Source organism: Planococcus citri, chromosome 1 (genome assembly GCF_950023065.1).
Source record: "Planococcus citri chromosome 1, ihPlaCitr1.1, whole genome shotgun sequence".
Lineage (NCBI taxonomy): Eukaryota > Metazoa > Arthropoda > Insecta > Hemiptera > Pseudococcidae > Planococcus > Planococcus citri.
Genome location: NC_088677.1, coordinates 72,974,253 through 72,997,915, shown reverse-complemented (window position 1 = coordinate 72,997,915; position 23,663 = coordinate 72,974,253). Strand labels below are relative to the sequence as shown.

At 33.5% G+C, this 23,663-nt stretch overlaps 1 protein-coding gene across 2 annotated transcripts in view; it reads right to left on the bottom strand.

Annotated features, from left to right (window-relative positions):
- Nucleotides 1-23,663, bottom strand: part of LOC135831331 (uncharacterized) — a 61,564-nt gene that overhangs the window by 22,281 nt on the left and 15,620 nt on the right. The window contains exon 2 of one of the 2 annotated variants that reach the window (XM_065343738.1): nt 23,072-23,161. In XM_065343738.1, the coding sequence (XP_065199810.1) occupies nt 23,072-23,161 (90 nt within the window). Of the gene's footprint in view, nt 1-23,066; nt 23,162-23,663 lie in introns of those variants that run through there. The other variant, XM_065343745.1, reaches the window with a different exon arrangement.

Sequence of the window (23,663 nt, the reverse complement as noted above, 5' to 3'; positions counted from 1 at the left end):
AGAGTCGAGAGTCGTTCTCACGAGAGCCTAGCCGGCGCCTAATTATAATTTAAAAGACGAGCGCAGGGGTCGAGGTATACCGCGATTTAATTACCCGTTTAAAAGCGCTAATGAAATGAGCTTTCTTCGTCTTCCCACACAGACAGACGCACGAGCGCACGATGCGGTGGGTGTTGCCATTGCCAATGTCGACGATGCGAAATCCGCATCCAGATGAACTATAAGAATCTGCGACCGTTGAAGCTGATGCTCGCTGGTTAGGTGCCTAACTGGTATTCGTATTACAATAGCCGCGAAATTTTAATATTCTCATCAGACTACGAACCGATCGTATTGGGCATTATCGAGTGTGCCTGTGCTTGTGCTTGTGCCTTTTCTCCCGTCGTCTGCTGCTGACTCTGCTGATAGAACCAGTTCCCATATGTATTATAGCTTTCTCGATCAAAACCATAGAGAAGTCTGCCGTGACATTGACATTGGAGGATCACTTCCTTACCATCTTTGCTTTGATTTTATAGCGGAGCGTTGTATTTAATGTTCCAGTCTTCCGAAATTACGTGATTTAGACTAAAATAATGTTACAGTAACGAGCGAATTTATTAAAACATTTTATGTACCGTTGATGAAACTGGTCATCCTGGAAGAGACCTTATCCTCTAATCTAACAAAAAGGAACCTCTCGAGGTTTCCACCCATGATTTGAACGAAACCATGATTTTTGGAAAGAATGTGGTCTGAAACCCCTGTAATAAAAATTCAGCCACCTAAATTCATTTTTCGATTTTTGGCAAATTTTTGAAAATTCAAAATTGATCATTTCAAGTACCTACCTATATCATAAAAATAATAATAATATACATATAAAAAATACTTGAATACCAGAAAAGAGTCAATTTTAAATTTTCAAAAACCCATCAAAAATCTAAAAATCAATTTGTGAACTTGGGCAGCTGAAATTTTGGTTAGGGGAGGAGTCTTGGACCATACTCTTTCCAAGAATCTTGGCCACCATTCAAGTCAGAGGCGGACACCTGAAGAGGATTTTTTTGTAAAATAAGCCAAAAAAATTCAAATCAATGCCTAGGTATTACTTACCTAAAAAAAAAATGTCCAAAGATCATAGAGTGATTAAAAAGTGAAAACATGAAAATGTCTTACCTATAGCCCAGCACTGTAAAGACTTGAAAATACTCGTATACGAAAGTTTCTGTCATTTTCCGTGTTGTTTGGCTCAATTTCAAGTGTTTTATGTGCCCTAAATGTTTTTTGAATGATAAAAACTTACGTGTAGGTATACCTAATTCGAGAGTTTTTTGTTTAAAAAATAATACACCATAATCAAAAAATTGAGGTGAATACTTCATTGCATTTAAGAACATGGATGGCAATTTTTTTTTTTTTTTTTTTTTGAACACGTTCGTTGAAGTTTTCAGGTCTAAAGGAAGAAAGCTGAAATGCCTCTAAAATCGAATCGGTGGGTGCAGAAAGGGACCAAGTCATATTTTTGGAAATTTTTTTTTCACGGATATAGGGGTTTCAAAGTACGGCGGATCGACTGGTGATGTCAGATTTCCGCAAAATTGCCGGGAAAGTGGTATTTGGGCGCAGAAAAAGGGCGGATCCGCATTTATGACTTTTTTGTAAAATTTTTTAAATTCCTTGAAAAATAACTAACATTTTTGAGAAGACCATTTTTTGAAATTTAAGTTAATCTCTGAACTGAAAAATGATGAAAAAATTAACAACTTCGGCAAAAAGTCTTAGAACTCGAGGGGTTTTTGGTCAATTTAAACGAGATAGCAGTCTAAATGATGTACTTAAATGTAAAATCAAGCCCCATTCGTGCCCGAGCAATTTCAAAAGAAATTTTGTCGATTGGGTGCAGAAAAGGTCTAAGTCCCATTTGTTTAGGCAGCAACAGCGCCGGCGCACGTGAATATTTTTTTTTCAAAACATTGCTAAAAATTGTGTCTTGGGGTTCTCTTTCAATGACCTTAAGCATGTTTACCAAAAATTTTTGATTTTCAAATAAATCAGTTCTTTGTTATTCCTGAAAAGTGCGAAAATGGACTTAGCCCCTTTCTGCACCCACTGATTCAATTGTGAAATTACCATTTCAGTAATTTTTTCACGTTTTTTCATCTTATGGACTTCTTTGAGGCTGAGTATGAGGCCCGATAGGGAGGGGGTCGGTTCATGTGTTCTAATTTTTTCCGATGAAAGAAATTGGAAATTGGGATGGACTCGAGAGGGAGGAGGAACAGGAACCGAATGCCTCAAAATTTGAAAAATGAGTAAGTACCTATTTTAGTAATTTTTGAAATTTCTGACATCGTTAGCATAGACTTTTTTTGTCAACAGTGGCGATAAATAATGAGTAAAGCATAAGTTCTGGAGAATAAGTTTACCTTAGGGACTTATAGTAGGAGGGGGGGGTCCTCGTGCACCAAATTTTAAAAACGGTGAAAACCCATGTCTCCGGGATCGAAGAGGCCCCCATGCTATGGTAAAAAGTGCAAGAATTACCTAAATATAAGTACTAATTTTTACATTTTTTGAGGCGTTTAATCCCCTTTCCTCTCTTTTTACGGCAATTGTGGGTATGTATGTAATTTATTTCATTTTTAAATTTAAAAAATCGTTAAAATAAATCGCTTCATTAGTAAGGGTCATAAAATTCAAACTTTAAAAATTAAGTCACTCTTCCCTCCCCCCCTTCTGCTCCAAGATTTTTTGCGTGTATTTTTGATGTTTGGAAGGTCTGAAAAAACAAAACTATAAACTAAAATAAAAATCGGTCCAGAAAACTGATTAAAGTCGGGATTGTTTATTTATAGTGAGACTAACTCGTTGTTAGTTTATCTAAAATGGTAAAATTTGTATTGTGATTAGGTTATAGTGATTTTTGGAAAGCTGTACCAATTCTTCATTTCAAAGAATTCGGTAGTACGTTTGGGAAAAAACTGAATATTGAAGCAAATATGGGAGGTGAATTTGATTGTTCAACATTACATAGAGAACGTTTCAAACTATCAGGTCCAACTTTGATCTGGTTATTTGAGAATTGAGCCAGAGATTAATTCTTTCTAAACCTTGGTACATATTTTCAAAATGTAACATACGTAGGTAAAGTTGTCAATTTTCAAGAAATGAGGTCTCTTAAAACTTCAACTTTACACAAATACGTAATATTTTTTTTGCTCTCTCGAATTGTTCATGTCTCGACGCAGAATTTTGCTTTCAATTATGTAGGTAGTACGCGTATCTGTTCGTTCTATGTATCGGTTTATTAAATTTAAATACGTAATTTGAATTGAAATAAGTATCCGACAAGTAAATTTTTTTCTTACCATGTTTTTATTTTTAATGAGTCATTTTATGATGATGAATCGGTATAAACATTATCTTCTTTCAATAAATTGTGATACAGTCAATGAAAGTCAAAAATCACTGCTAATATTTTAAAATTAAGACATGACCATTTTTTTCAATTTTTCATTTTTCAACCTTGCTTTCGTTGGATTTTAAAGGTTTGGTGTTAAAATTGATAAATAGCAAGGATTCCCTCGCTGTGAGAAAGGGGGGGATTATCATTACGTCATTGTGAACATTCATCCATCTTCTGACTTTCCTCCACCTTGATTTGAAATCAAGGGCTCAGAAATATTCCAAATTCTTCTCCATTTGGTCGCTTATGTATTTTCAAAAGCATTTTTATGGTAGAAACATTGATCATACTGGTTTTTATGAGTTTTTTGTACAGTTCATTCAATTTTGTATATTGGCCGACGAAGGCTGGTTTGATTTTAATCTAAGTTCGAGGTGGAAAATTTGTCACTTGGTAGATTCAAGTGACAGCCTATCTTCTTCCATACAATCGAGTGAGGTCTAAAAATGAAAGATTTCTTACTGAATTCATCGGGCCAGAAATCTATTTAATCAAATGCGAGTTAGTTACAGAATATCAGTGTCAGTGCTCGTGTTCATTTTGCGTTGTGTTCGTGGGACGTTTTCGTTTTCATGTTTCTCTCGGAGGTGGAGGGTGGGATGGGACACGAGCGTGCCCCTGGATTGTAAAATGTCGTCGATTAATCCGAGTGTAAGCGCTCAATTTCACTTTTGAAATTTTTATAACAATTTTGCCAAAATTATAATACCTACCTATAAATACCTATGGAGGCTCCAAAACAGCTCAAAACCATCACCAATCAATTCGGAAATTTTCTACCTCGATCTTAGGAAATTAAAAATTTTTGTTCATAGAAAATGAGCTTTATGAATTTTCAAAAATTCACCAAATATCGAAAGTTGATAAGTATGTATAATCTATGTTGGAAATTTGACCAAAAGATGTATTTTTTCTTTTTAGAAATTCTTCATTGACTGATCAGGGAAGTAAAATGCTGAAAACATAAAAAATTACTTACTTGCTTCGCCTTGATTATTCAGCTCTAAAAGCGACGGTACTTTCCGCGGAGAGTTTTGAATTTTCCTACTGAGGAACATTTCCTGCGCATTTTCAAACACCTTCAATCGAGTTTCATTCCACCCGGATAACTCAAACATCGTATTGAGCAACATTGTTAAAGCCCCAGGGCAAAAACACGATTCTATTTCTGGACCTGTTGCTTTTTTTTGTATAAGGTATACTGCGATTCTCACTTCGAATTTCTCTAATAAGATAATTTCTTCATTATGCGAACAGCCTCACACGCACATAACAGTGACGATAGCACCTCTCCATCAGTCGAAAATTACCCAATACCAAATACAACTTTGAAAACATACACGTTCTCGTACATATATCTATTGATACTTCGCAACGAACACTATAATTTCTACTCGTAAACTTGTCCTATAACTGCTACAACACAGCTGAGGTAGCGGAATCGGTGGGCGAAAATAGCAGAGATCAAAGACTTACAAGTACTGTACATACATATACACTATACAGTGTAAGTTGTAACTATACGTGGTAAAATAATCATCGAACGACAACGTTCTTCTGGACGTAAATATGTAATTATCGAGTTGCACGCGATCGACGATACCTCAGGGCTTGTTGATGAATTTTCGATTCCATCAGCTGTATACATACTTAAACGTGCTGATCAAGTGATTCGCGCGATTGCCAATGCCAATGTCTTTATTAGAATGAGGTTTCTTTCACTCGAAGGACGTAGCATTGTGATCTTTCACCGACTGCGAGGGGTCAATATACAATGGGTAATAGATTAAGTACGATCGTTTGATGATAATGTGATCACGAGAAATTTTTTGCAATTTTTTTCATTCTGGGTTTCTACTTTTTTTTTCATGAGTCTAAAATATCTACGTAAGACGAATATAATCGTGTGTCTGTGTCATGTATAGACGATTAGTGTTTATAAATGCTTAGCAATATTATTTTGGCGCCAAATTTGAAAAAGTACCCCAGCAGTTGTTTACTTTTGGGATGAATTGAAATTTTAGCACAGTACTGTCAAAACCCCTAATTTCGGACAGGGTACGTAATTTCGGACACTCAGTGTTTTTGCTCTTTTATTGATAAGAACCAAGGGTACAAGTAAAAGTGAACACTTCTTCTATTAGTTTAGATCACGGACAATCTCCCTGATGTAAGAATTTTCATTTTACACTATTTATTTAGCCATTAAAATGGACTTTACAAAGTGCTTCATGTAAAGTGTGGGGAAAAAGTTATTCACAGAGTCTATCCAAATGCTTTCATAACCACGAAAATCGCTCTAAAATATCAAGAAGTCACTGGTAATTAAAAATAAAATTCATTTATCAAATTTCATGTTTTGTTTCTATTATTTAAATCCTAAAAACTGAAAAAGTCGCGAAACGGATCATTATTTCGGACACTTTGGTTAACGCTTTACCGAGTTTGGAAGGGTAACACTGATGCACTTGCAAATGTGTATTTTTCGAGTTCGACGGTATTTTTTCAAGTGTTTTCAGTTTTGATGAAGATATTATACTATTATTTCACTCATTTTCCTAAAAACCATACTGAAAAGTAAAAGTCGGAGTCGTAAAATCATCAACAAGGAGTTTGATAAGAAATTGTTCAATGTTACCAACTTATTTTTCTAATGAGAAAGTGGATAATGAGAGTGCTGAACATTTCCTTGAAAAATCGTTTTTCTCTACATTTCACATCATGATTCGAGCTGTTTTTGATTGGAGTTGTTTTTCAGAGGTAAATAATTTCTTTTTCAACTAAAATTTTCGAGTTCCCACGTTAAAGAAAAAGTGTCCGAAATTAGGGTACCTTGGACCTAATTTCGGACACTTTTCGGATTCAAATTAAATAAACAAAATCACGTAAAATTTATAAATTGATGCTCAAAAACGATTCACACGATGACATTCTATGAGAATGTGAAGACAAACACCAAGTTGAATCGCTCGTTTTAAAGCCTTTTTCGAAAAACGTGAAAAAGTGTCCGAAATTAGGGGTTTTGACAGTATTCATCAGAAATTTCTACGCAATTTTTAAATGACAATAAATTTATGAAATTTTCAGTTTACAGCCAATCGACAAGCGGTATTTTGACCTAACGGCAATTAGCAATTAAATTACTGTTCATCAAAACCAAATTTGGGACTGATTTAGAATTTAATTTTAAATAATTTTTCATTCATGTAGGAATAATTTTATTTCGTTGAACGTTTTAATTTACGATAAATTAATTGACTTTATTTTAATAAAAATGGTGGTGAGTCTAGGTACATTCTACTTTGTAAATTAGGTATAGGTACCTATAAACAAGCCATCAGCTAATCGCTGATTACAAAAGAGTTTTTGCGTTTGAGGTATAATGTATTCACTTGAATCATTAAAAAAAAAGGTATTTAAAAAAATAAAGTTCAGGATAAGTTTGAATTTAAATTGATGTAGACGATGTTTTCAAAATCCAAAAGTCACTCTTCAACCGAAGCAATTTTACAATAATTCTCATCCTTCGTTGAAGCAGCTATTTTTACCAAATTGTTGAAATAATTTTAAGGTAGAAATTTGATTTTGAAAAAGTTTTATTGTATACATTTTCAACTATCTCGCATATTTTTTCAGAGAAAACGTAAAAAATGACATTTTAAGACAGTTTTTGAAAAAATTAACTCGTTGCAGAAAATTCTTTTATTTGAATCGTAAGGTGATTTAAAGTTCTTTCCAAAATACACAATAAATTATTCGGCCATGCTCATCTCAAATAACCCCCTTTTGATTTTATTTCTCATTTTCGCATCAGTTATATTCGTGTAAACTTTTTCAAACAATTGCAGAAACGAAATCGTGATCGAACATGGTATTGGCACCTCTTTAAACAAAGAAAAGAGCTCCTCGATTTTTTTTTGCTGCTCTGCAGCGTCAACTTTTTTCACACTTTCAATAATACTTGAAAAAAGTGCCGAATCCATCGAATCTAAATTAATCCAAAAAAATCAAATCGATGTAAGATCTATCAGCAATCGCGACTAATCTAGTCCAAGAAAAGACAAAAAAAATTTATTTTGAAAGAAAAAACAAAAAATTCTTCTATGAATTCTAAAGTTTTGAAATTCCCAATTCATAAACAATTCGTTATTATCTTATGGTATCACACGAAGCAACTTGTTAATTACTAATTGAACGAATTCAAATGAAAATCTAATCGTTGATTGAAAAGAAATACCGGGCTGCTTTCATTGTGCCAGTCCAGATCGGGTATACTCGATTTCAATAAGTACCTACTAGGGTGTTCCGGACACCGTGGCTCAATTTCGAAAAATTCTGGTGATTTGTTATCGTTTAATTAGGTACAATTACAAATGATATGGTTTTGAAAAACATTTGACAAGAGCGTTTTAATTTTTTAAACGAAAAATGGTCAAATCAAACGAATTTTCGATTTGTGAAGTTTTAAGAAATTCACATTGCTGGATTAATTGATAAATTTAGCAGTTGAGACGTTAGAAAAAAAGTTATGCATCCCCTATCTACATAATGTACTTATAAATTTGAATGATCTGTAAAATTGGAAAAGTTGGACCAGAACAAAGGTGGGAAAGTGAACACTCTGGCCAAAATTGAAGGAAGCGAAAGGCAAGCTCTTTTTTTAACCATGATGATTTTTTCAGAACATAAAAAATTTGTAATACCTAGTACAATAAATCAGCGTTGACACCCTAAAATTAGCTTACAAGGGAACTTTGTAAACGGGTATCATCTTCAAAGACTAGGGTGGAATTTGGCATGCTGAAAGTTCATGCTACCGACACTCAGCTTCCGAATTGATGTTTGACAACTGTTTGAAAATCACTGAAATACTTATTCATGTAGCTTATTTATTGGTAAAGTTTTCATAAAAATAGTAAACCACGAGATGAAAATCTGAAATATGGTTTAATTACTAAAATCGAGCTCCCGAATTGATTGCGACTGTTTTAAAGCCGATCTAGAACCTCCAGCAAAAGTTGTTTTTTTTCATAGTACTGTAATGGTTCCAGAATGCGCTATTTCCTTCAAAAATAACCATAAAAAGTGAAAACTGCTCGGAACTTAGAACGTATTATTAAATACTTCTTCGCTCTTCATTATCATCAATATTATCAACAGTAATATTTTGAATTTTATTGGGAATTTAGAAAAAAATAAAAAAACGTAGCGATATACATTTAATGGATATTGCTTAGCATTTTACAAATCTACAAAAAGATTTATGACGACGAAAACTACGATGACTACGATGACTACCATGACTACCATGAAAAAGTGATTACAATAGAGTTTTTTCGCGCTTCGCGCAAAAACTCTAAAAAGACCAAGAAATGAAAAATCAGCTCCCAGTTGAATATTTAAAAGCAAACTTAGCAACCAATGCAACCATCAACCAATATGGTGAAAGCAAATGCAAAAACTATCTTGCAATCAGCGAATAGCTAATGGCTTGTTTTCATAATTTCAATTTTTTTCCCAATTTTCGAAAAAAAAAAACTATGCTTGCCAAAACTGCTGAAAAAAGTTGAGTTTTTTTTTGTGAATAGCTTGAAAGTTATGATTTTTCACTTGATGTGCAAAAAAGTCTTACAGGCACTTCTTTGATGAAAACGAATCGCTACAAAGTCCAATTTCGGCAATATTTTGTAAAAATATCTGAAAAAAGTCATCATTTTTTCCAAAATTTTCTACAAAAAAATGGTTTCTTTCTTGCAGAAAATGTCTAAAAAGCTTCAATTTCTTTCAAAAAAGCTAAAATCGATCACTTTGAGGCCAAATATTGCGAAAAAGTCCTAACCGTCGTCCTATAGATACTTGAAAGTCCTTTTTTCTGGCAAAATCGAACCATATATGTTTATTACTTGCATAGGAGTCCAAGTTTTTGCAACTGCTAAAAAGTCCTGTATTTTGCAAAAATTCTTTTAAGAATTGCCGAAAAAATTTCTCTTTTGTGTTCTTTTTTTTAAACCAAAATTAAGCCTTACCAAAAATTAAGTCTCAATTTTGGCCAAAATTGCCAGAAAGTTTCGTTTTTTCTTCTTCAAAATTTCCAACCAGTACACATTTTTGCCGAAACTGCCAAAATAAGTTCAGTTTTATTCAGGGTTGCCAACAAAAATGTTGTTCTTTCCACAATTCCTTAAAAATGTCACAATTTTAATTTTTGTCAAAATTGCCCGAACAGTCAATTTTTTGCTGAAAATTCCAAAAAATTGTTGCCAAAAATGCCAAGAAGGCTTGTTTATTCGCCAAAATCTCCAAAAATTCGTAGGTATTTTTTTTTTACGAAATTGTCTCCAAAAATTACGGCTTTTTCACGAAAAATTTCCGAAAAATCCCAATTTTTGCCGAAATTTCTCGAAATTTGAAATTGTTAAGAAACTCAGACTCTTAGCCAAAATTGGTCACAACTTGCCTGAAACTTTGGGAATGTTGCAATTTTTTCCAAGATTGTCCAAGAAGTCCAGTTTTTTTGCCAAAATTTCAATAAAAAAGTTTTTGTATTCTGGTCATAAATGCCCAGAAGATTGGCTTTTTCACCTGAATCATCAGAAAAAAACATTTTTTTTGACAGAATCGTCACCAGAAATTACTGCTTCTTCACAAAAAATACCGAAAAAATTCTCATTTTTGCCTCAATAAAAACTTACCATTTTTTTTGGTCAAAATATTCAAAAAGTTGTGATTTTTTGCTTAAATTGTTACAAAATCCCCCCCCCCCAAATATAACAAAAATTGTTCTTTTGCTCAAAAGTGGAAGAACTTCGCTTTTTTACGTCCAATTGTCACAAAACAGGACACAATTTAACGCCCAAATTGCCAAAAATTCCCTGCTTTTCCACCAAAACTGCGAATTACTATAAAAAATTACTGCTTTTCACAAAAAATGCCAATTTTTGCCAAAATTTCAAACAAATCCAACAAAATTTTTCTTTTTTTGTTGTTTTCAAAACTGGTACTATAAGTTTTATTTTTCAACAAGGCTGCCAAGAAGTTCTGTTTTTCACCCAAATTATCAAAAAAGCTACTTTTTTAAAACAAAATTACCAGCATAAATTTCTACTTTTTCATAAAATGCTGAAGATGTTCTGAGTTTTCTAAAGTTCTCTGAATGTGTCAGAATAATTTTTTTTTGTTTTGTTAAAGTTGGGAAAAAGACAGCCTTACTTTTTTGTCAAAAATGCAAATAAATTGCTGTTTCTTCCCATTTTTTCAATCCAGCCGTGAAATGTATTAGTGTATTCTCTTTTTCTTTCAGAATTTCCAATTTTTTATACTTCTCTTTGAAAATAGGAAAATGCTGATTTTTTTATTGAGACTTTGGGAAAAAATGCCTTGTCAGAAGTCCTGCTTTTTATTCTGCTTTTAAATATTCACCTTTCGGTAGACATTTATTTTTCTCTCCATCTTATCTATAGTACATTTTAATAGGATCCGTACCCAATTAATTTAGTCACCCCCCCCCCATCAATGAACCAATCGTTTCGTCTTGTCCCTTGATAATCATATACCTATTTATGTACAATTTAATCTCTTCTTATCGGAATTTTTACACGTTTTCTTTTTTTTATTAAGTACCTGGACGTATACCTACAAATTGATTTCTAAAAATTGAAAAAAAAATTCCCGCAGGTATATTTGTTTTCTGGGGTTCTTTTTTACTCATAATAATCGGTCCTTTTTCTCTCGCATGCATATCCGGGTCACTGGAGTCAATTATTATCGTGGTGTAGCTTCCTCTTTATACGTGTACAAAGTAACACTTTCGCTATCTGTTTGTACAAATGCTCGTCTCATTGTTACGTCTTCCCCAGATGATGTCTGTGGTCTCTCTTACTCAGAGTTATCGATTCCATCTCGATCATTATTGCCAGAGCTTGACCGATGTCCATCCGCTGTAAAATTGGAGCACGTGTTGTCGACCCTCACCTTCGATGATCCTTATATTTTCGAAACTCTCTATCAGCATCATCATCCAGATACTCGTAGTTGCGGAGGGCGTACAATTCAATTCGGCCGAATCGTTCGATTATGCTAATGAAATTCTTATACGTACCTAGGCCACGGTCGAGCCGAGCCGGCGCTTCTCTATTGTTAATGGTGTATATATTTTCTCAAAAATTACCATAATATTAGGTTTCAAGTTCATCGAAGTAAACACACTGAAACCGGTAATTATCAGTTTCCTAAACGTATAGAAAAAAATTCGATTCTCTCGCGCCTGGCCAATCGCGATCGTTCGTCAACGGCGTCGTTTCACTTTGGTAATTGGAAAATAGATATACGACGAGTATTTAAATTTTACGTCGACGCCGAACTGTTGTAGGTATATAGATAGATGTCTTAACGTAATTCTCGTACTAATTGGTGCATCTCGCACTATACGAATGCATAATAATAAAAAAACTGGTTGCTTGTTTTGTATGTATACCTAAATCTATCAAAAAGTAAGGCAATCCCACGGATTTACTTTTACTATTCGGTTAGATGTGTATTGGATGGATTCAATGGGTATTTCATCTTAATGCTCTGAAGTCTGAGGTTCTTTAAATTTTCAGCATTATTTTTTTCACATTGGCTATTTTCTTTTAAAAATCAACTTGAGAAATGTCCTGATGAGTATTTTCGAAACAATTTTTGTATTATTCTGAATGATATCATCAAAATGCCGAAATATGCATGGAAATGATTTTTAGAATGGGAAAAATATTACAAAAAGTGCTAGGAATTTCCTGTAAACTGCTTTTGAAAAAAGTTTAAAATCATACAAATGCTTAAAAGTTGAAAAACATGCTGAAATTTGGCAAAAACTTGATTTGAAATTATGGAAAATTTGATATATCTGCTTACCTAAATCTGCTTGGATTTTGCCAAAATTCTGGGAAGTTTAAGAAAAATTTTATTACGAGTACTTTTTTCATAATTTCAATAGTAAATTAGTAGTTTTAACAAAATTTTTGCATTTTTTCCATCTTTTAAGCAATTTCTGCATCAACAATTTCGTACTATTTCGATGATACGCAACATCTAAGTATTTGAAACAAAATGAAAAAAAAGTACTTACTTACTTACATACTTACTTACTTACATTAAATTAATGTATACGCTGTTTCACAGGGGAATTTATGTGATTTTATCCGCAATTTTGATGATATTTTATCGAATATCGTATTTTTTCTGCTAACAAAAAATTCGCAAAATTAACGAGAATTTCGTTTAAAAGGATGAAAATTTTGAATCTTACGTAGAAGACTATTAAAATTTTGTAAACACAGCCAAAAGTGCTGTACATTTTTTAATTTTAGTTGGAAAAACTGCTAAAATCGAGTGGAAATTCTGCCTACTCGATGAAAAATCACTGAAAAATGTTGCATAGAGAGATGAAGCATCGCCAAAAGTTGATGAGGTATTGAAAAAATCGCCTGAGATTATATTGACTAAAAATTACCAGCATCTTGTTCAACATTTTGGGAAATTGCTTTAAATGCTGACAAAGGAAGAATTCCAATTAACAGAATAATCAAAACTACTTGCATCACCAGCCAAAATTTCAGTTTCTGAAATGCATTTTTTTGATTTTTGGTGAGTTTTTGAAAATCAAATTTGGTCAAAAAAAAACCCAGAAAAATTAGAACTTACAAAATTGACATAGAAATCTGAAATTTTATATGTAGCCTATTTTTGACCTCTCGAGTTGATTAAAAACCATTTCAAAAGTACATGATATGTAAGTACCTAAGAAATCAAATTTCAGCTGTCTAGGTCAATTTTTAGAAATTTTTGAATTTTCCCAATTTTTGCCTTAATGATTTTCAAATATTCACCAGAAATCAAAAATTGAACTTCAGTGTTTGAAATTTCAGCTAATGAACAGTTTTGAATGTTCTTCTGATTCAAACAAAAAAGTAATAATTAAGGAAAATGAAATTATTTCAATAGAAGGATTAGGTTGTTTTGAACCCATATTGTCAGTAAACCTAAAAGAATGACAGAAGTTAATTTTCAAGCATATTTTTGAGGAGGATTCATCAATGTTTTCGACTCCGGACTCTGGTGTAGAGCATGTTCCAAAACTTCTGCTAAAATTTTATCCGGCGAAATTCTATTGTTTGGTGTAGAACTGTAGAATTAGCTAGAAGACTAGGTATAGGTAATTGATAACTTCCTATACCCATCTACGTAATTTCAAACGTAATCGGTTTTTATCATTTTCTGGTAGGTACCTCTGGAGGCCCAATTTTGGCACGAATGGAGTTGGTATTTTTCTGAGGATCTGTTTTCAAGTCTTAAAACATGAGATTGAAGAGCTACAACTTCGGGAACCTTCTTTGTAAGTGGATCATGTTCCTGATACCAACACTTTTTTTGAAGCCCATTATCGACTCAAGCGAGAAAAAACGCTTTCTTTGCGAATAAATTTTCTCAAAAAAGGTCCCAAAATATCCTTTTACACTTAGAACTGGCAAACATGGCGTTTTTTTTTTTTTTTAGAAAACAGGGATTTCCAAAAATTGGCTGAAGGCTTCAAAACGTCTCGAAATTACCTCCAGTTGAATCGGCAATTCGGCATGTTGAAGTATGAGTTGTGAGAAATTTTATGTTGGTAGGATTACAGCTTCTTTGTGTGAAATTTTGTGAACATTTAAACTTGTAAAAATCTGTTGGAGGCAACAGAAGTACTCCAAACGGGTTGAAACCGTTTTCAATCAATTCGATGAGGTTTTTAGAACATAGAGTAAGTTCGTGTCAAAGTTTAGATTTCTAGATGAATAATTCTGTACTCCAAAGTAAAAAAGACGGAAGTCCATTTTTTTGGGATTTTGAGATTTTTACACCATTGGAAAGCTCTTGAAAACCTCTTTCCAATGATGTGAAAATCGCAAAATCGAAAATAAAGGACTCTCATCCTTTTTGCTTTAGAGTACAGAATTTTGACAAAGTTTTGATTTTTTTACATTTTTGAACCGGAATTTGATTTTTAAAAATTTATTAAAAATCGAAAAATTCACTTCAGCATCCGAAATTTTGGTTGATGATGTACGCTCTTTCGATTTATGTTTTGTCCCATTCATAATTTTTTTGCTCGTTGAATCTTGCACACTCCCTTTCTCTCTTAGTGAAATTATTATTTTGCTGATCCACTGACTAAAGTACAGTAAGATGAAAACATATTATTTTTAGAAATTGATTCGATAGTTATTTTGATAAGAATCCGTGAAAATGTTCAACTCTGGTTTCAGCGTAGGTTTGATGTTTTAACTTCTAAGTGAGCAATTGAGCATATGTTTCAAAAGTTTTATGACTGAATTTTCGGCCATCAAAATTTGTGGTGTACAACTAGCTTGAGAACAGGTAATTGATAACTTCCTAATTTCAAATATCACGATTAACTTTACGTGTGGGCATGGCGGCGAATGTACTGTATTTTTTATTTGCCCTGTAGAACCGCATTTCGGGTCGCATTTAAATTACCAACACCTTTGAGGGCCTAATTTTGACATAAATTAAGATACTTAGTAGTATTTTTCTTTGGTCCTCTTAAAACAACAAAAAAAAAAAAACAAAGGTCGAAATCTCGAAATTTAATATCACAAAGCTACGAATCCAGGAATTTTATTTTTAGATTATACTTTGATAATCGACACGTTTTTAGGAACACTTTCGACATAAACAGAAAAAAAATTAAGAGGTATTTTCTGGCTCTTTTTTCAAAAAAATGGCCCAAAATTTTAAAATGTGTAATAATTAGAGAGCTACAACTTCGAAAATCTTCTTCCTAGAATAGCTCTTTTTGAATGCCATTTTCCAAATTAATGTGATAAAGTGATTTTTGGGCAGTTTCTGAAGAAATTTGGGATTCTAAAAAATAGCTTTTCTCCACAAGCTTCTAACCGTGCTTATGATGCCATCTTTCGAGCATTTCCGACTTATAAACTAGCACTTAAAAGCGAACCACTTGAAACAAAGTGTTTCGATTTGAATATAAAATTAAGCTGGATTGAGGGAATATGTTTTATTAACCCTCGTTATCAAAATTTTCTGGTGTATAAGCTCATTTCTGAATTTTTAGAAAATTTTTTGAAACTTCAAAAATCCTAAAGCCAATTTTTAATTTTTTCATGAACTACCTTTTCCTGATTTTTTCTCTTAGTTTCATTTTTTTTCCCTCCCTCCTTATTCGAAAACCACCAGTTTAAGTGATTCTGAAACCTCTAACGAATTTTCAGTTTTCTCTAGAAATTAAAAATTGCTCTGCAGACTCTGAATTCTCAAAAAACGATGATCGCTTTCAGATGTGATGACTGATGATTATGTAGACACATCAGAAGATATTTTGACGAAAATTCACTTTGTAATAGCCTAGATGTGTTTTTTGATTCTTAATTTAATTTTTGCATTTTTTCTACAAATTTACAATTTGGTCAAAAATTTACTTTTGATTTGGTAAAGTTCATATTTTTACACCTTCTGCAGCAATTTAAAATTTCTGGAGAAAATTGGAAACTCGGCGCAGGTTCTAGAATGGCCTGAAATCGGTGACGTGGTAGGGGGGGGGGTGATGAATTGATGTACAATTTTTACGGAAATGATTTTTTTGAATTCTTCAAACTTTCGAAAATTTGCCAAAAATTCAAAAATGAACTTTAGCTCCTGAAAGTTTGGTTACAAAAGTTTTAAGACGTGCTTTTTCGATTCGAATTGGTTTCATTCAAAGCGAAGTGTATTAGTTCAAATGGTTTTTTTTTTGTAAGAACGACTGGATTTAACCTTCAAATCTCATGTGGGGACATTTATTCGCTATAAAAACGTACCTACTTAAGAACTATTTTGACTTTCGATGCTTCCTTATTCTGTAAGTCTCAAACGCCAAAACTCTCCGAACCAAACTACATATATGTACATCATTCATCATCCACAGTCTACACCCACCGTTCACCTTAAAGCTCTATGACACCAATAACATCCGCCACTCCACCCTTCCCGAACCCATCCACAACTTGCACTCGCATCCACATGCATCGCGTGCAACTTTCGTAATCCGCGATCCAATTCGATCGATTGGAAAAAAATATTAAATTTGATCGAACATTTCAATTACAAATGTAAATAACTGCTCTTTAACGGATCTAAGCTCTGTGTATTTTACTACTTTCTCTAAAAGTTGTCATTCTACTCCACATTCGCATTCGCACCAGCAAAACCAGAGAGGGACGAAGGAGCACAACGAACAACGACAACGACCACGACCACGTTATATTCTAGGTACATGAGCACTCTGTATCAATAATGTGGATATAGGTACTCACGACGACAGAAAAATATCGTGACCAAAGAACGCGATCGATCATTTTGCAGCTAAAGAATAAAATTTCTTCCAGTTGTTGAACGAAAGCTGCAGATTTAGTCGTATGTCGTTGTCATTGCCGTCGTCGTGTTCATTTTTTCAAGAAGCTCTCTCTTGTCAAATCGAAAAAATTATGCTAATCTGTTCCTTGAGTAAATATTTTCTACTCGGGTCTCGTGCTCGTGCTATAGCATAGCTTTGCTTTGGCTAGCATTTTGTATATTCTGGTTTCGATTCGTCTGCTCAAAACCGAATCATCGTCACTTTATACAGATTGATTCCATTTTCCAATTCACTCCCTCCCACAACACCTTAATAATTCTATGTTATGGGCATCAGCTACCTACCGAAACTTTTATGAGGAACCAGATACACCGCAGAGCAGTCGATAACATCTCATATGAAAAGAAACACAATCTCTTCACCGCATCCGTCTTATTACCTACCGTTTAATTAACCGCAGAACATAAGTTAATACAATACCTCACAAAGTATAAGATATGATCAAATAACGGCCAAACATTGTATGTAGTTGCAGTAGCAATGGTACATATCTCCAACGCTTTATACATGGAAAGTAAATATAGGTATATTCTGAGAGCTCTATCCTTCTACCTATTTATAATATACTGTAATAATATATACAGCTAAATGAGAAGAGGAAATAACGAAATAATGAGAGGAAGCCGCGTGCTCTCGATATGTCTATTACACTTCTCGTTGAACCCACATGCCACAAACACACGTAAGAGAAATGGCCTCTCTAATGCGTTATTATCATCATCGCAAACCGCAGAATGATAAATGCATACGGTCGTAATGTAATCGACAGACCTGTGCAGAAGGAACTGAAATTTTTAAAAGTATTTTTCAAATAGAATTTTCTGGTTTAGAATCGGTACGATTTGTCTGTTTCAGTGATATGGGTTGGCAGGATTTTTTTGGGGCTCATCTCCTCCTTTCACTTGAAAAAATATTACTTTTAATTTTATTTGGATGTATTTTAATCCACGTACGTTTCATTAGCTGATGTTGCTCAATTGCGTAATGGTGATGGAGAACATGGGATTACCAACTTACACTCATTCAGGAATGGCCAGATCGAATCCATTCTGTAAATCAGTAAAAACCAATTCGAAAAAGGAAGGTGTTAAAATAATTGCTCGCTGCCAGTAGAGTATGAATCCTAAAAAGGCGTATTTATTTACCTGTTACGAAATCTTATACTCCGTTTCACGTAAGGTTCTGGGGAACTGACAGGGAGGTAGATGACACTAAGCAGCAATGAAAAGCAAACCGGTGATCAATTTCGTTGGTTTAGCATAGTGCTCGACCTTGCTTGTTTGTGTGGATCCTATGTCTTGCTCCTTAAAAAAGTTTGCACTTCTTAGGTGAAACGAAAGTATAGGTTCTTTTCATGAAAATAATTGTTTTTCTTCTCTGGTGTTTTTTTGGGTCATTGTTTCCGGAGATAGACAAATTTATTATTAAATATTGAAAACAGGGACGTACCAATGGGGGAAGACAAGAAGCGTCCCCAAGGCCGGATTGAGCAATAGGTACATGAAAAGCAATCAATTGAAAATCCCTGTTTGTGAATGCTGGACCGTCATTTTCTTCCTTACCAAAATTTTGTATCACTCGAAACCTATATGGCTTCTACAAAAATTGTACAAGAGTCCTTTTTTGTAGAAAATTCTTGAAATTTTATGTTGTAGATATTGAAATATTAAAAAAAATATAAAAACAAAAAATGTTTCATTATTTTTTTCATTTTTTCATTATCTTTTAGGATCTGCAGCATATTTCAAGATTTTTGCATATTTAATTGGACTTATTTTTTCTTTTCCCATAAAAAAGGTCTCTTGTAAATTTTTTGTAAATTTCGTAGTTTTCGAGTTATAAAAAATACGCTTAAAGAAAAAAATGGCGGTCCAGCATACCCCCTATTTTTACCATTATCAATTTGGGACTTTCACCAATATGTTCTGTGATTTTGGAGTGTCAAAAACGTTTTTTTCTTTCTCGTTGTTGGGTCAGCTGCCATGCAATTGCGCCAAAAATAACCCTGAATTGCGCCAATCAAAAGAACGAATCTTACCGTGCCACTTACTCAAACTTTGGGCTGTCAGAATCATAATTCTGGTGTGGTTAAAAAATTCGTCTAGCTCCAGCAATAGATTGAGATTGTCAAAAAAAATAAATCTACATTTCTAATACGTACGTATTAATAAGTACCTATTTTGAGTAGTGATAACATACTTCCTGCACGTATTGAAGTCGTGTGATTTCCTTATCTTCATGATTCTTCAGAGATGCACACTGTACATAGTAGTACTCCACCAGATAATTACAAAATTCAGTGATTCTATCTGTTTCGCCATTTCCTACATCCGAATTGCCATTTTTTTGCCTTTTTTCTGCAGTTGGTGTATTTTCAGGTTTGATCGCCATTAAATCAGCGACAAAACATTCAGGCACTTCACAAGAAGGAAGCATACTCAAACCAAAGACTCAGTGAAGCCATTGAGAAATCTCTGAATCTTCTTGTGCTTCACTGGAGTATGTTGACGACAGACCAACTGCTTTAATTTTACAATACCAAGACTGAGTCAACTGAACGATGAACGATTTATTGATATCTTGTTCATACCATATTATTTTATTAACTCTGCGCAATTCCGGGTATGTACATGATTTCAACCATTTTGCGCAATTGCAGGGCTCCCATTGGGCCATTCATAAAAATGTTTATATCTGTGTGAAAAATTTGCACCTGTAGAGATATGTACTTTAAAATGTGTCGAATTTCATTATTGCAACGTGATGGCAAAATTTTTGGTTTTTGAGCGGAGGCTCTGCTCTTTAGGATAAGATATCACTCATTATTGTATTACTTCTGTTCATCTCGAAACAAAATTAATTCAGCCCATATAAAGCACATTTTGGAAAAAATGCCTTCATTTTTAATGGATAAGAAATTATCTGTGTTTGAATTCTGAAAAGTGACTTTTTAAAAATAATTGTTTCCTTTGAAATTCCCCCCTCCCTCCAAGAAAATTCTAGGTATACCTAAAACATCAGTAAAAATTGTAGAGTTCGCTGGTTTGATATTTATTTTTGAGATTCAAAGTTTCATTATTCATCTAGAGGGCTAGAAAAAATCAAATGTTTTTCATTCAATCATGAAATTTTAAAAAAAATGGGAAATAGCGCGTAGGGTTTGGTAATGTTGAAAGACGAAAACTGCTGCTAAGAAAAAAAAAGTTCAAAACAGTCGCTAAGCTATCGGTGAAAAGCAAAAACCTTCTTGCAATCTGCGAATTTTCAGTTTCTGGTGAGATTTAAATTTGATCATGGCTTGGGACTTCTGACATTGCTTTGAGTGAACATCAGGGAGTAAATTTGTACCTGGGTACTCATTTATAGCCCCTTTGTGTGTATAAAAATACATGAAAACTGAGAATGTTCTACTATTTCGCCATAAGTAATTGAAAATTTATTGATTGGAATTGACTGGTAGAATGGAAGGAGAAAGGAGTTAAATGTCTCTAAATTTTGAACAATGTTGACTTTTTTAGTTCTAAAGTTGAATGGGAGATTACATGTCTAAAATTTAAAAAAGAAATGAAAATTTGTCTAATTCAAGAGTATTATTTGATTCATGAATTGAAACAAATATATACCTACTCTGATTCAGAGCATGAGAGATTTGGAATGTGCCGAGAAAGGGAGTTAGAATGATCCCTTTTCAAAAACATTTTTAGCTGTACTATCCTTTTAGAGCTAAGGAAATCAACCTGATGACAGCGTATCTTAAAAAATGGATCAAGAATGGATTTTTCAATTTTTGGGGTGGTCCAAACTCCTCATTTTATTTCCTTCATACCGTTCATTATCATTCCAAATTTTACGTACTTATATTGGTTCTGAACTCGTGTGAGTTGGTACTTTCATGACCTCACTCTCGTTTTTCAAACTTGTAGATAGGATGAGTGTTGGACCCCAACAAGGGTGATTCATGAAAATTTTTAAACATATATTTTTGGTAAAACATGCCCACAAGTGGGTACCTTACCTACTTATGTAGGTAGTTTTTCAACGGAATTTTCATGGAGTTCTTCCAGAGGTGCAATGATGAGCAAAATATACTTGAGTAGCTAAGTCATGTGCCCCACCAGGATACTCAAAATTGTTTTTCCTCCATTTTTCATACAGGAAGTAGACTTTCAGAAATGCTAAGAGAGATTTTTTCAACAATTTTTCTGGCTCAAAGTTGTGAATTTTTATCAGAAAATTTTCCTCAAAATGTATCATAAAAGACGCCTATACGTAATTACACCATCAACCTGAATTTGAATCAAATTTGTGACTTTTTTTGTACTTTACCTACCTATGCAGGTACGTATAATATTTTATAACTTCCATTCAGAAAATAGAATTGTGACATCAGTTTGAGAACCATTGACACTCCCTTCTGGTAGCACATCGAACTGAAATTCACGTTTAATATCGTCTTGAAAATGTCCCATGGATTGAGATTTCAGATAAATTAAACATAGTTTAGGTTTTTTACCCATTTTTCCAAATTGAAAAAAAATACAATGATGAGATTTTGGATGATGACCTCTGTAAATTTAACAGTTTTCACTCCAAATTATTGTAATTTTTGCTATATCCAGAACTTTGAGAAAAATCACTGTATTTTATAGTAAAAATTGAAAATTGCTTGTAGAAAAAAATCGTTAAATTTTTCAGAGTATCTGGAAAAATACCTATGTTGTAATAATGGATAATAGAGTTCACTTTGGGATTTTTTGTTGAATTGTGATTTAAATTTAATGTTAGAGCCTTTCCTGTACCTGGAGTGATGTTGAGATATACTTTTTGCAAATTGTTCAGTTTGGGACACCTTATAAGTGGTATCGAAAACTTTTCAGCTCATATGGAAAGCACTGATCATAAAGAATTTTCAGAGATTTCTTCTCTTTGAAATTACCCATAAAAAATCAGGGACTATTATTTTTTTTTGAGAAGATCAAAGACAGAAAAATGCCTTACCTACATGACCAAAAACTGTTGGTACGTAAAAGATAGGTAACCCAAAAATAGAAACCTATAACCAAGTCTCGCGCTTCCCTTTTTGGATATTCACCAATCAGTGTATCAAGCACCATCTCAAAGATCCAGAGGCTGATCGTGCTTTGAGAAAGTGGCACTTCAAACAGGTGATATTTGTCTAACATTGGCCTAGCCTGACTCCCCTATGGCCGGGCAAAGAGTATCAAACACACAGAGATACAGACACATACTCGTACTCGTACGTTTGTTTATCTTTGGAAATTAATTCCGTATTTGCATTTCACTTTCGACAAATGTTTCAAGTACCTGTTATATGTAGTATACCTATGTGTGATTTAATGTACTGGAATATACATATGTACAAGTACAACAGTTGCTCACACCATAACCTCGCCCACTCGTTCTTTGATTAGGTGCAGCAACAATAGCATGCATGGTATCCGAGTTAATGCGGTTTATTATCTTATTCGCGTGTATGCTTATATTATTACATAGATACATATGTACAGTGAGATGCACACTCTTCATTTTCATCTCTAAATAACAACTTGGCGTCTTATAAGAAGCCAGCATCCAATTCTTGTTTCTCTTTTTTTTTCGTCTTGTTCGCTTCTTCACTGTAACTTTGATGTGTTAGAAACTGTTTATTATCGGTTCACGAGTATTTATTGTTATTGAGTTTCCATTTTTAAAGTTTCTCTTCGAGGTTCTATTTCGAACTAAAGTTTTCAGCTACCTACTTATATTCGTTCTTAGATAGAGTGTCTATAGTATATTTCGAGATTTTTAAGTACCTTACACACTCATTCAGTGAAAGATTGTTTTTCCAAAATATCCTGAAAATGGGTTAATAAATTGTAAAGAAATAAGTTCCAAATTGACCAAAATTAGGTTTGAAAAGAAGAAATAATTTTGAAATTGAAGAGAAATTGAACCAAAATTTGGACAGTTTGTGAAAAATTAGTGGTAGAATTTACCTCATATTTCTAAAAACGACTGTTTACTTGAATCTTTCATTCTTTCCTTCATACGAGTATTTTAAATCATTCAGGAATAGCACTGTCTGTTGCATTTGCTCGAATCGTGTATTTTTGACTGATCATGAATGAGATCGGCAAAGGAAGAAAAACGACTGTATAGTATGCTTACCTTACCTCATCTCTTCGATGGTGATGTAGTCCTGGAGGTGGTGGTGATGCATCAGCTGTCGAACTGTGTATACATAACGCGCAGAAGAAAAGTACCTACAAGAAAAAAAAATATTGTAATAAAAATTAAGGAGGTAAATTGGCGGTTTTACTTTCTAAATGAGAATAAAAATAATGGTTACAATTTTCTAAAGCTGGAAATCAACAACACGATGGAACTATTCGTAATAAAAATTGATCAATGAGATGCCCCAAGGGAGGGGGTAATTTTGTCCAAGTTTGATGGAGCCTTGAGAAAAATCATGGTCAAAAACCTCAACAAAACGCTGAAAAAATTTCAAATTTTTCACCTCATGTGAGTGAAGGCTCAGAGTTTGAGAAATTTGAATGTTTTTCAACATTTTATTTTGGTTTAATTGATCCATGATTTTTTGAAGTAAAATCTCTACAAAAATGTGGAAAACCCATTATTTTCCTAATTGAGCTAGAAAACTAAAATTTGGTATGTGCCCCATTTTCAACCTTTCTAATTGATTTAAAACGGTTTCGAGTCGATTTGAACAGTTCTGGAGCTTCCAGCAGATTTTTGGAAATTGAA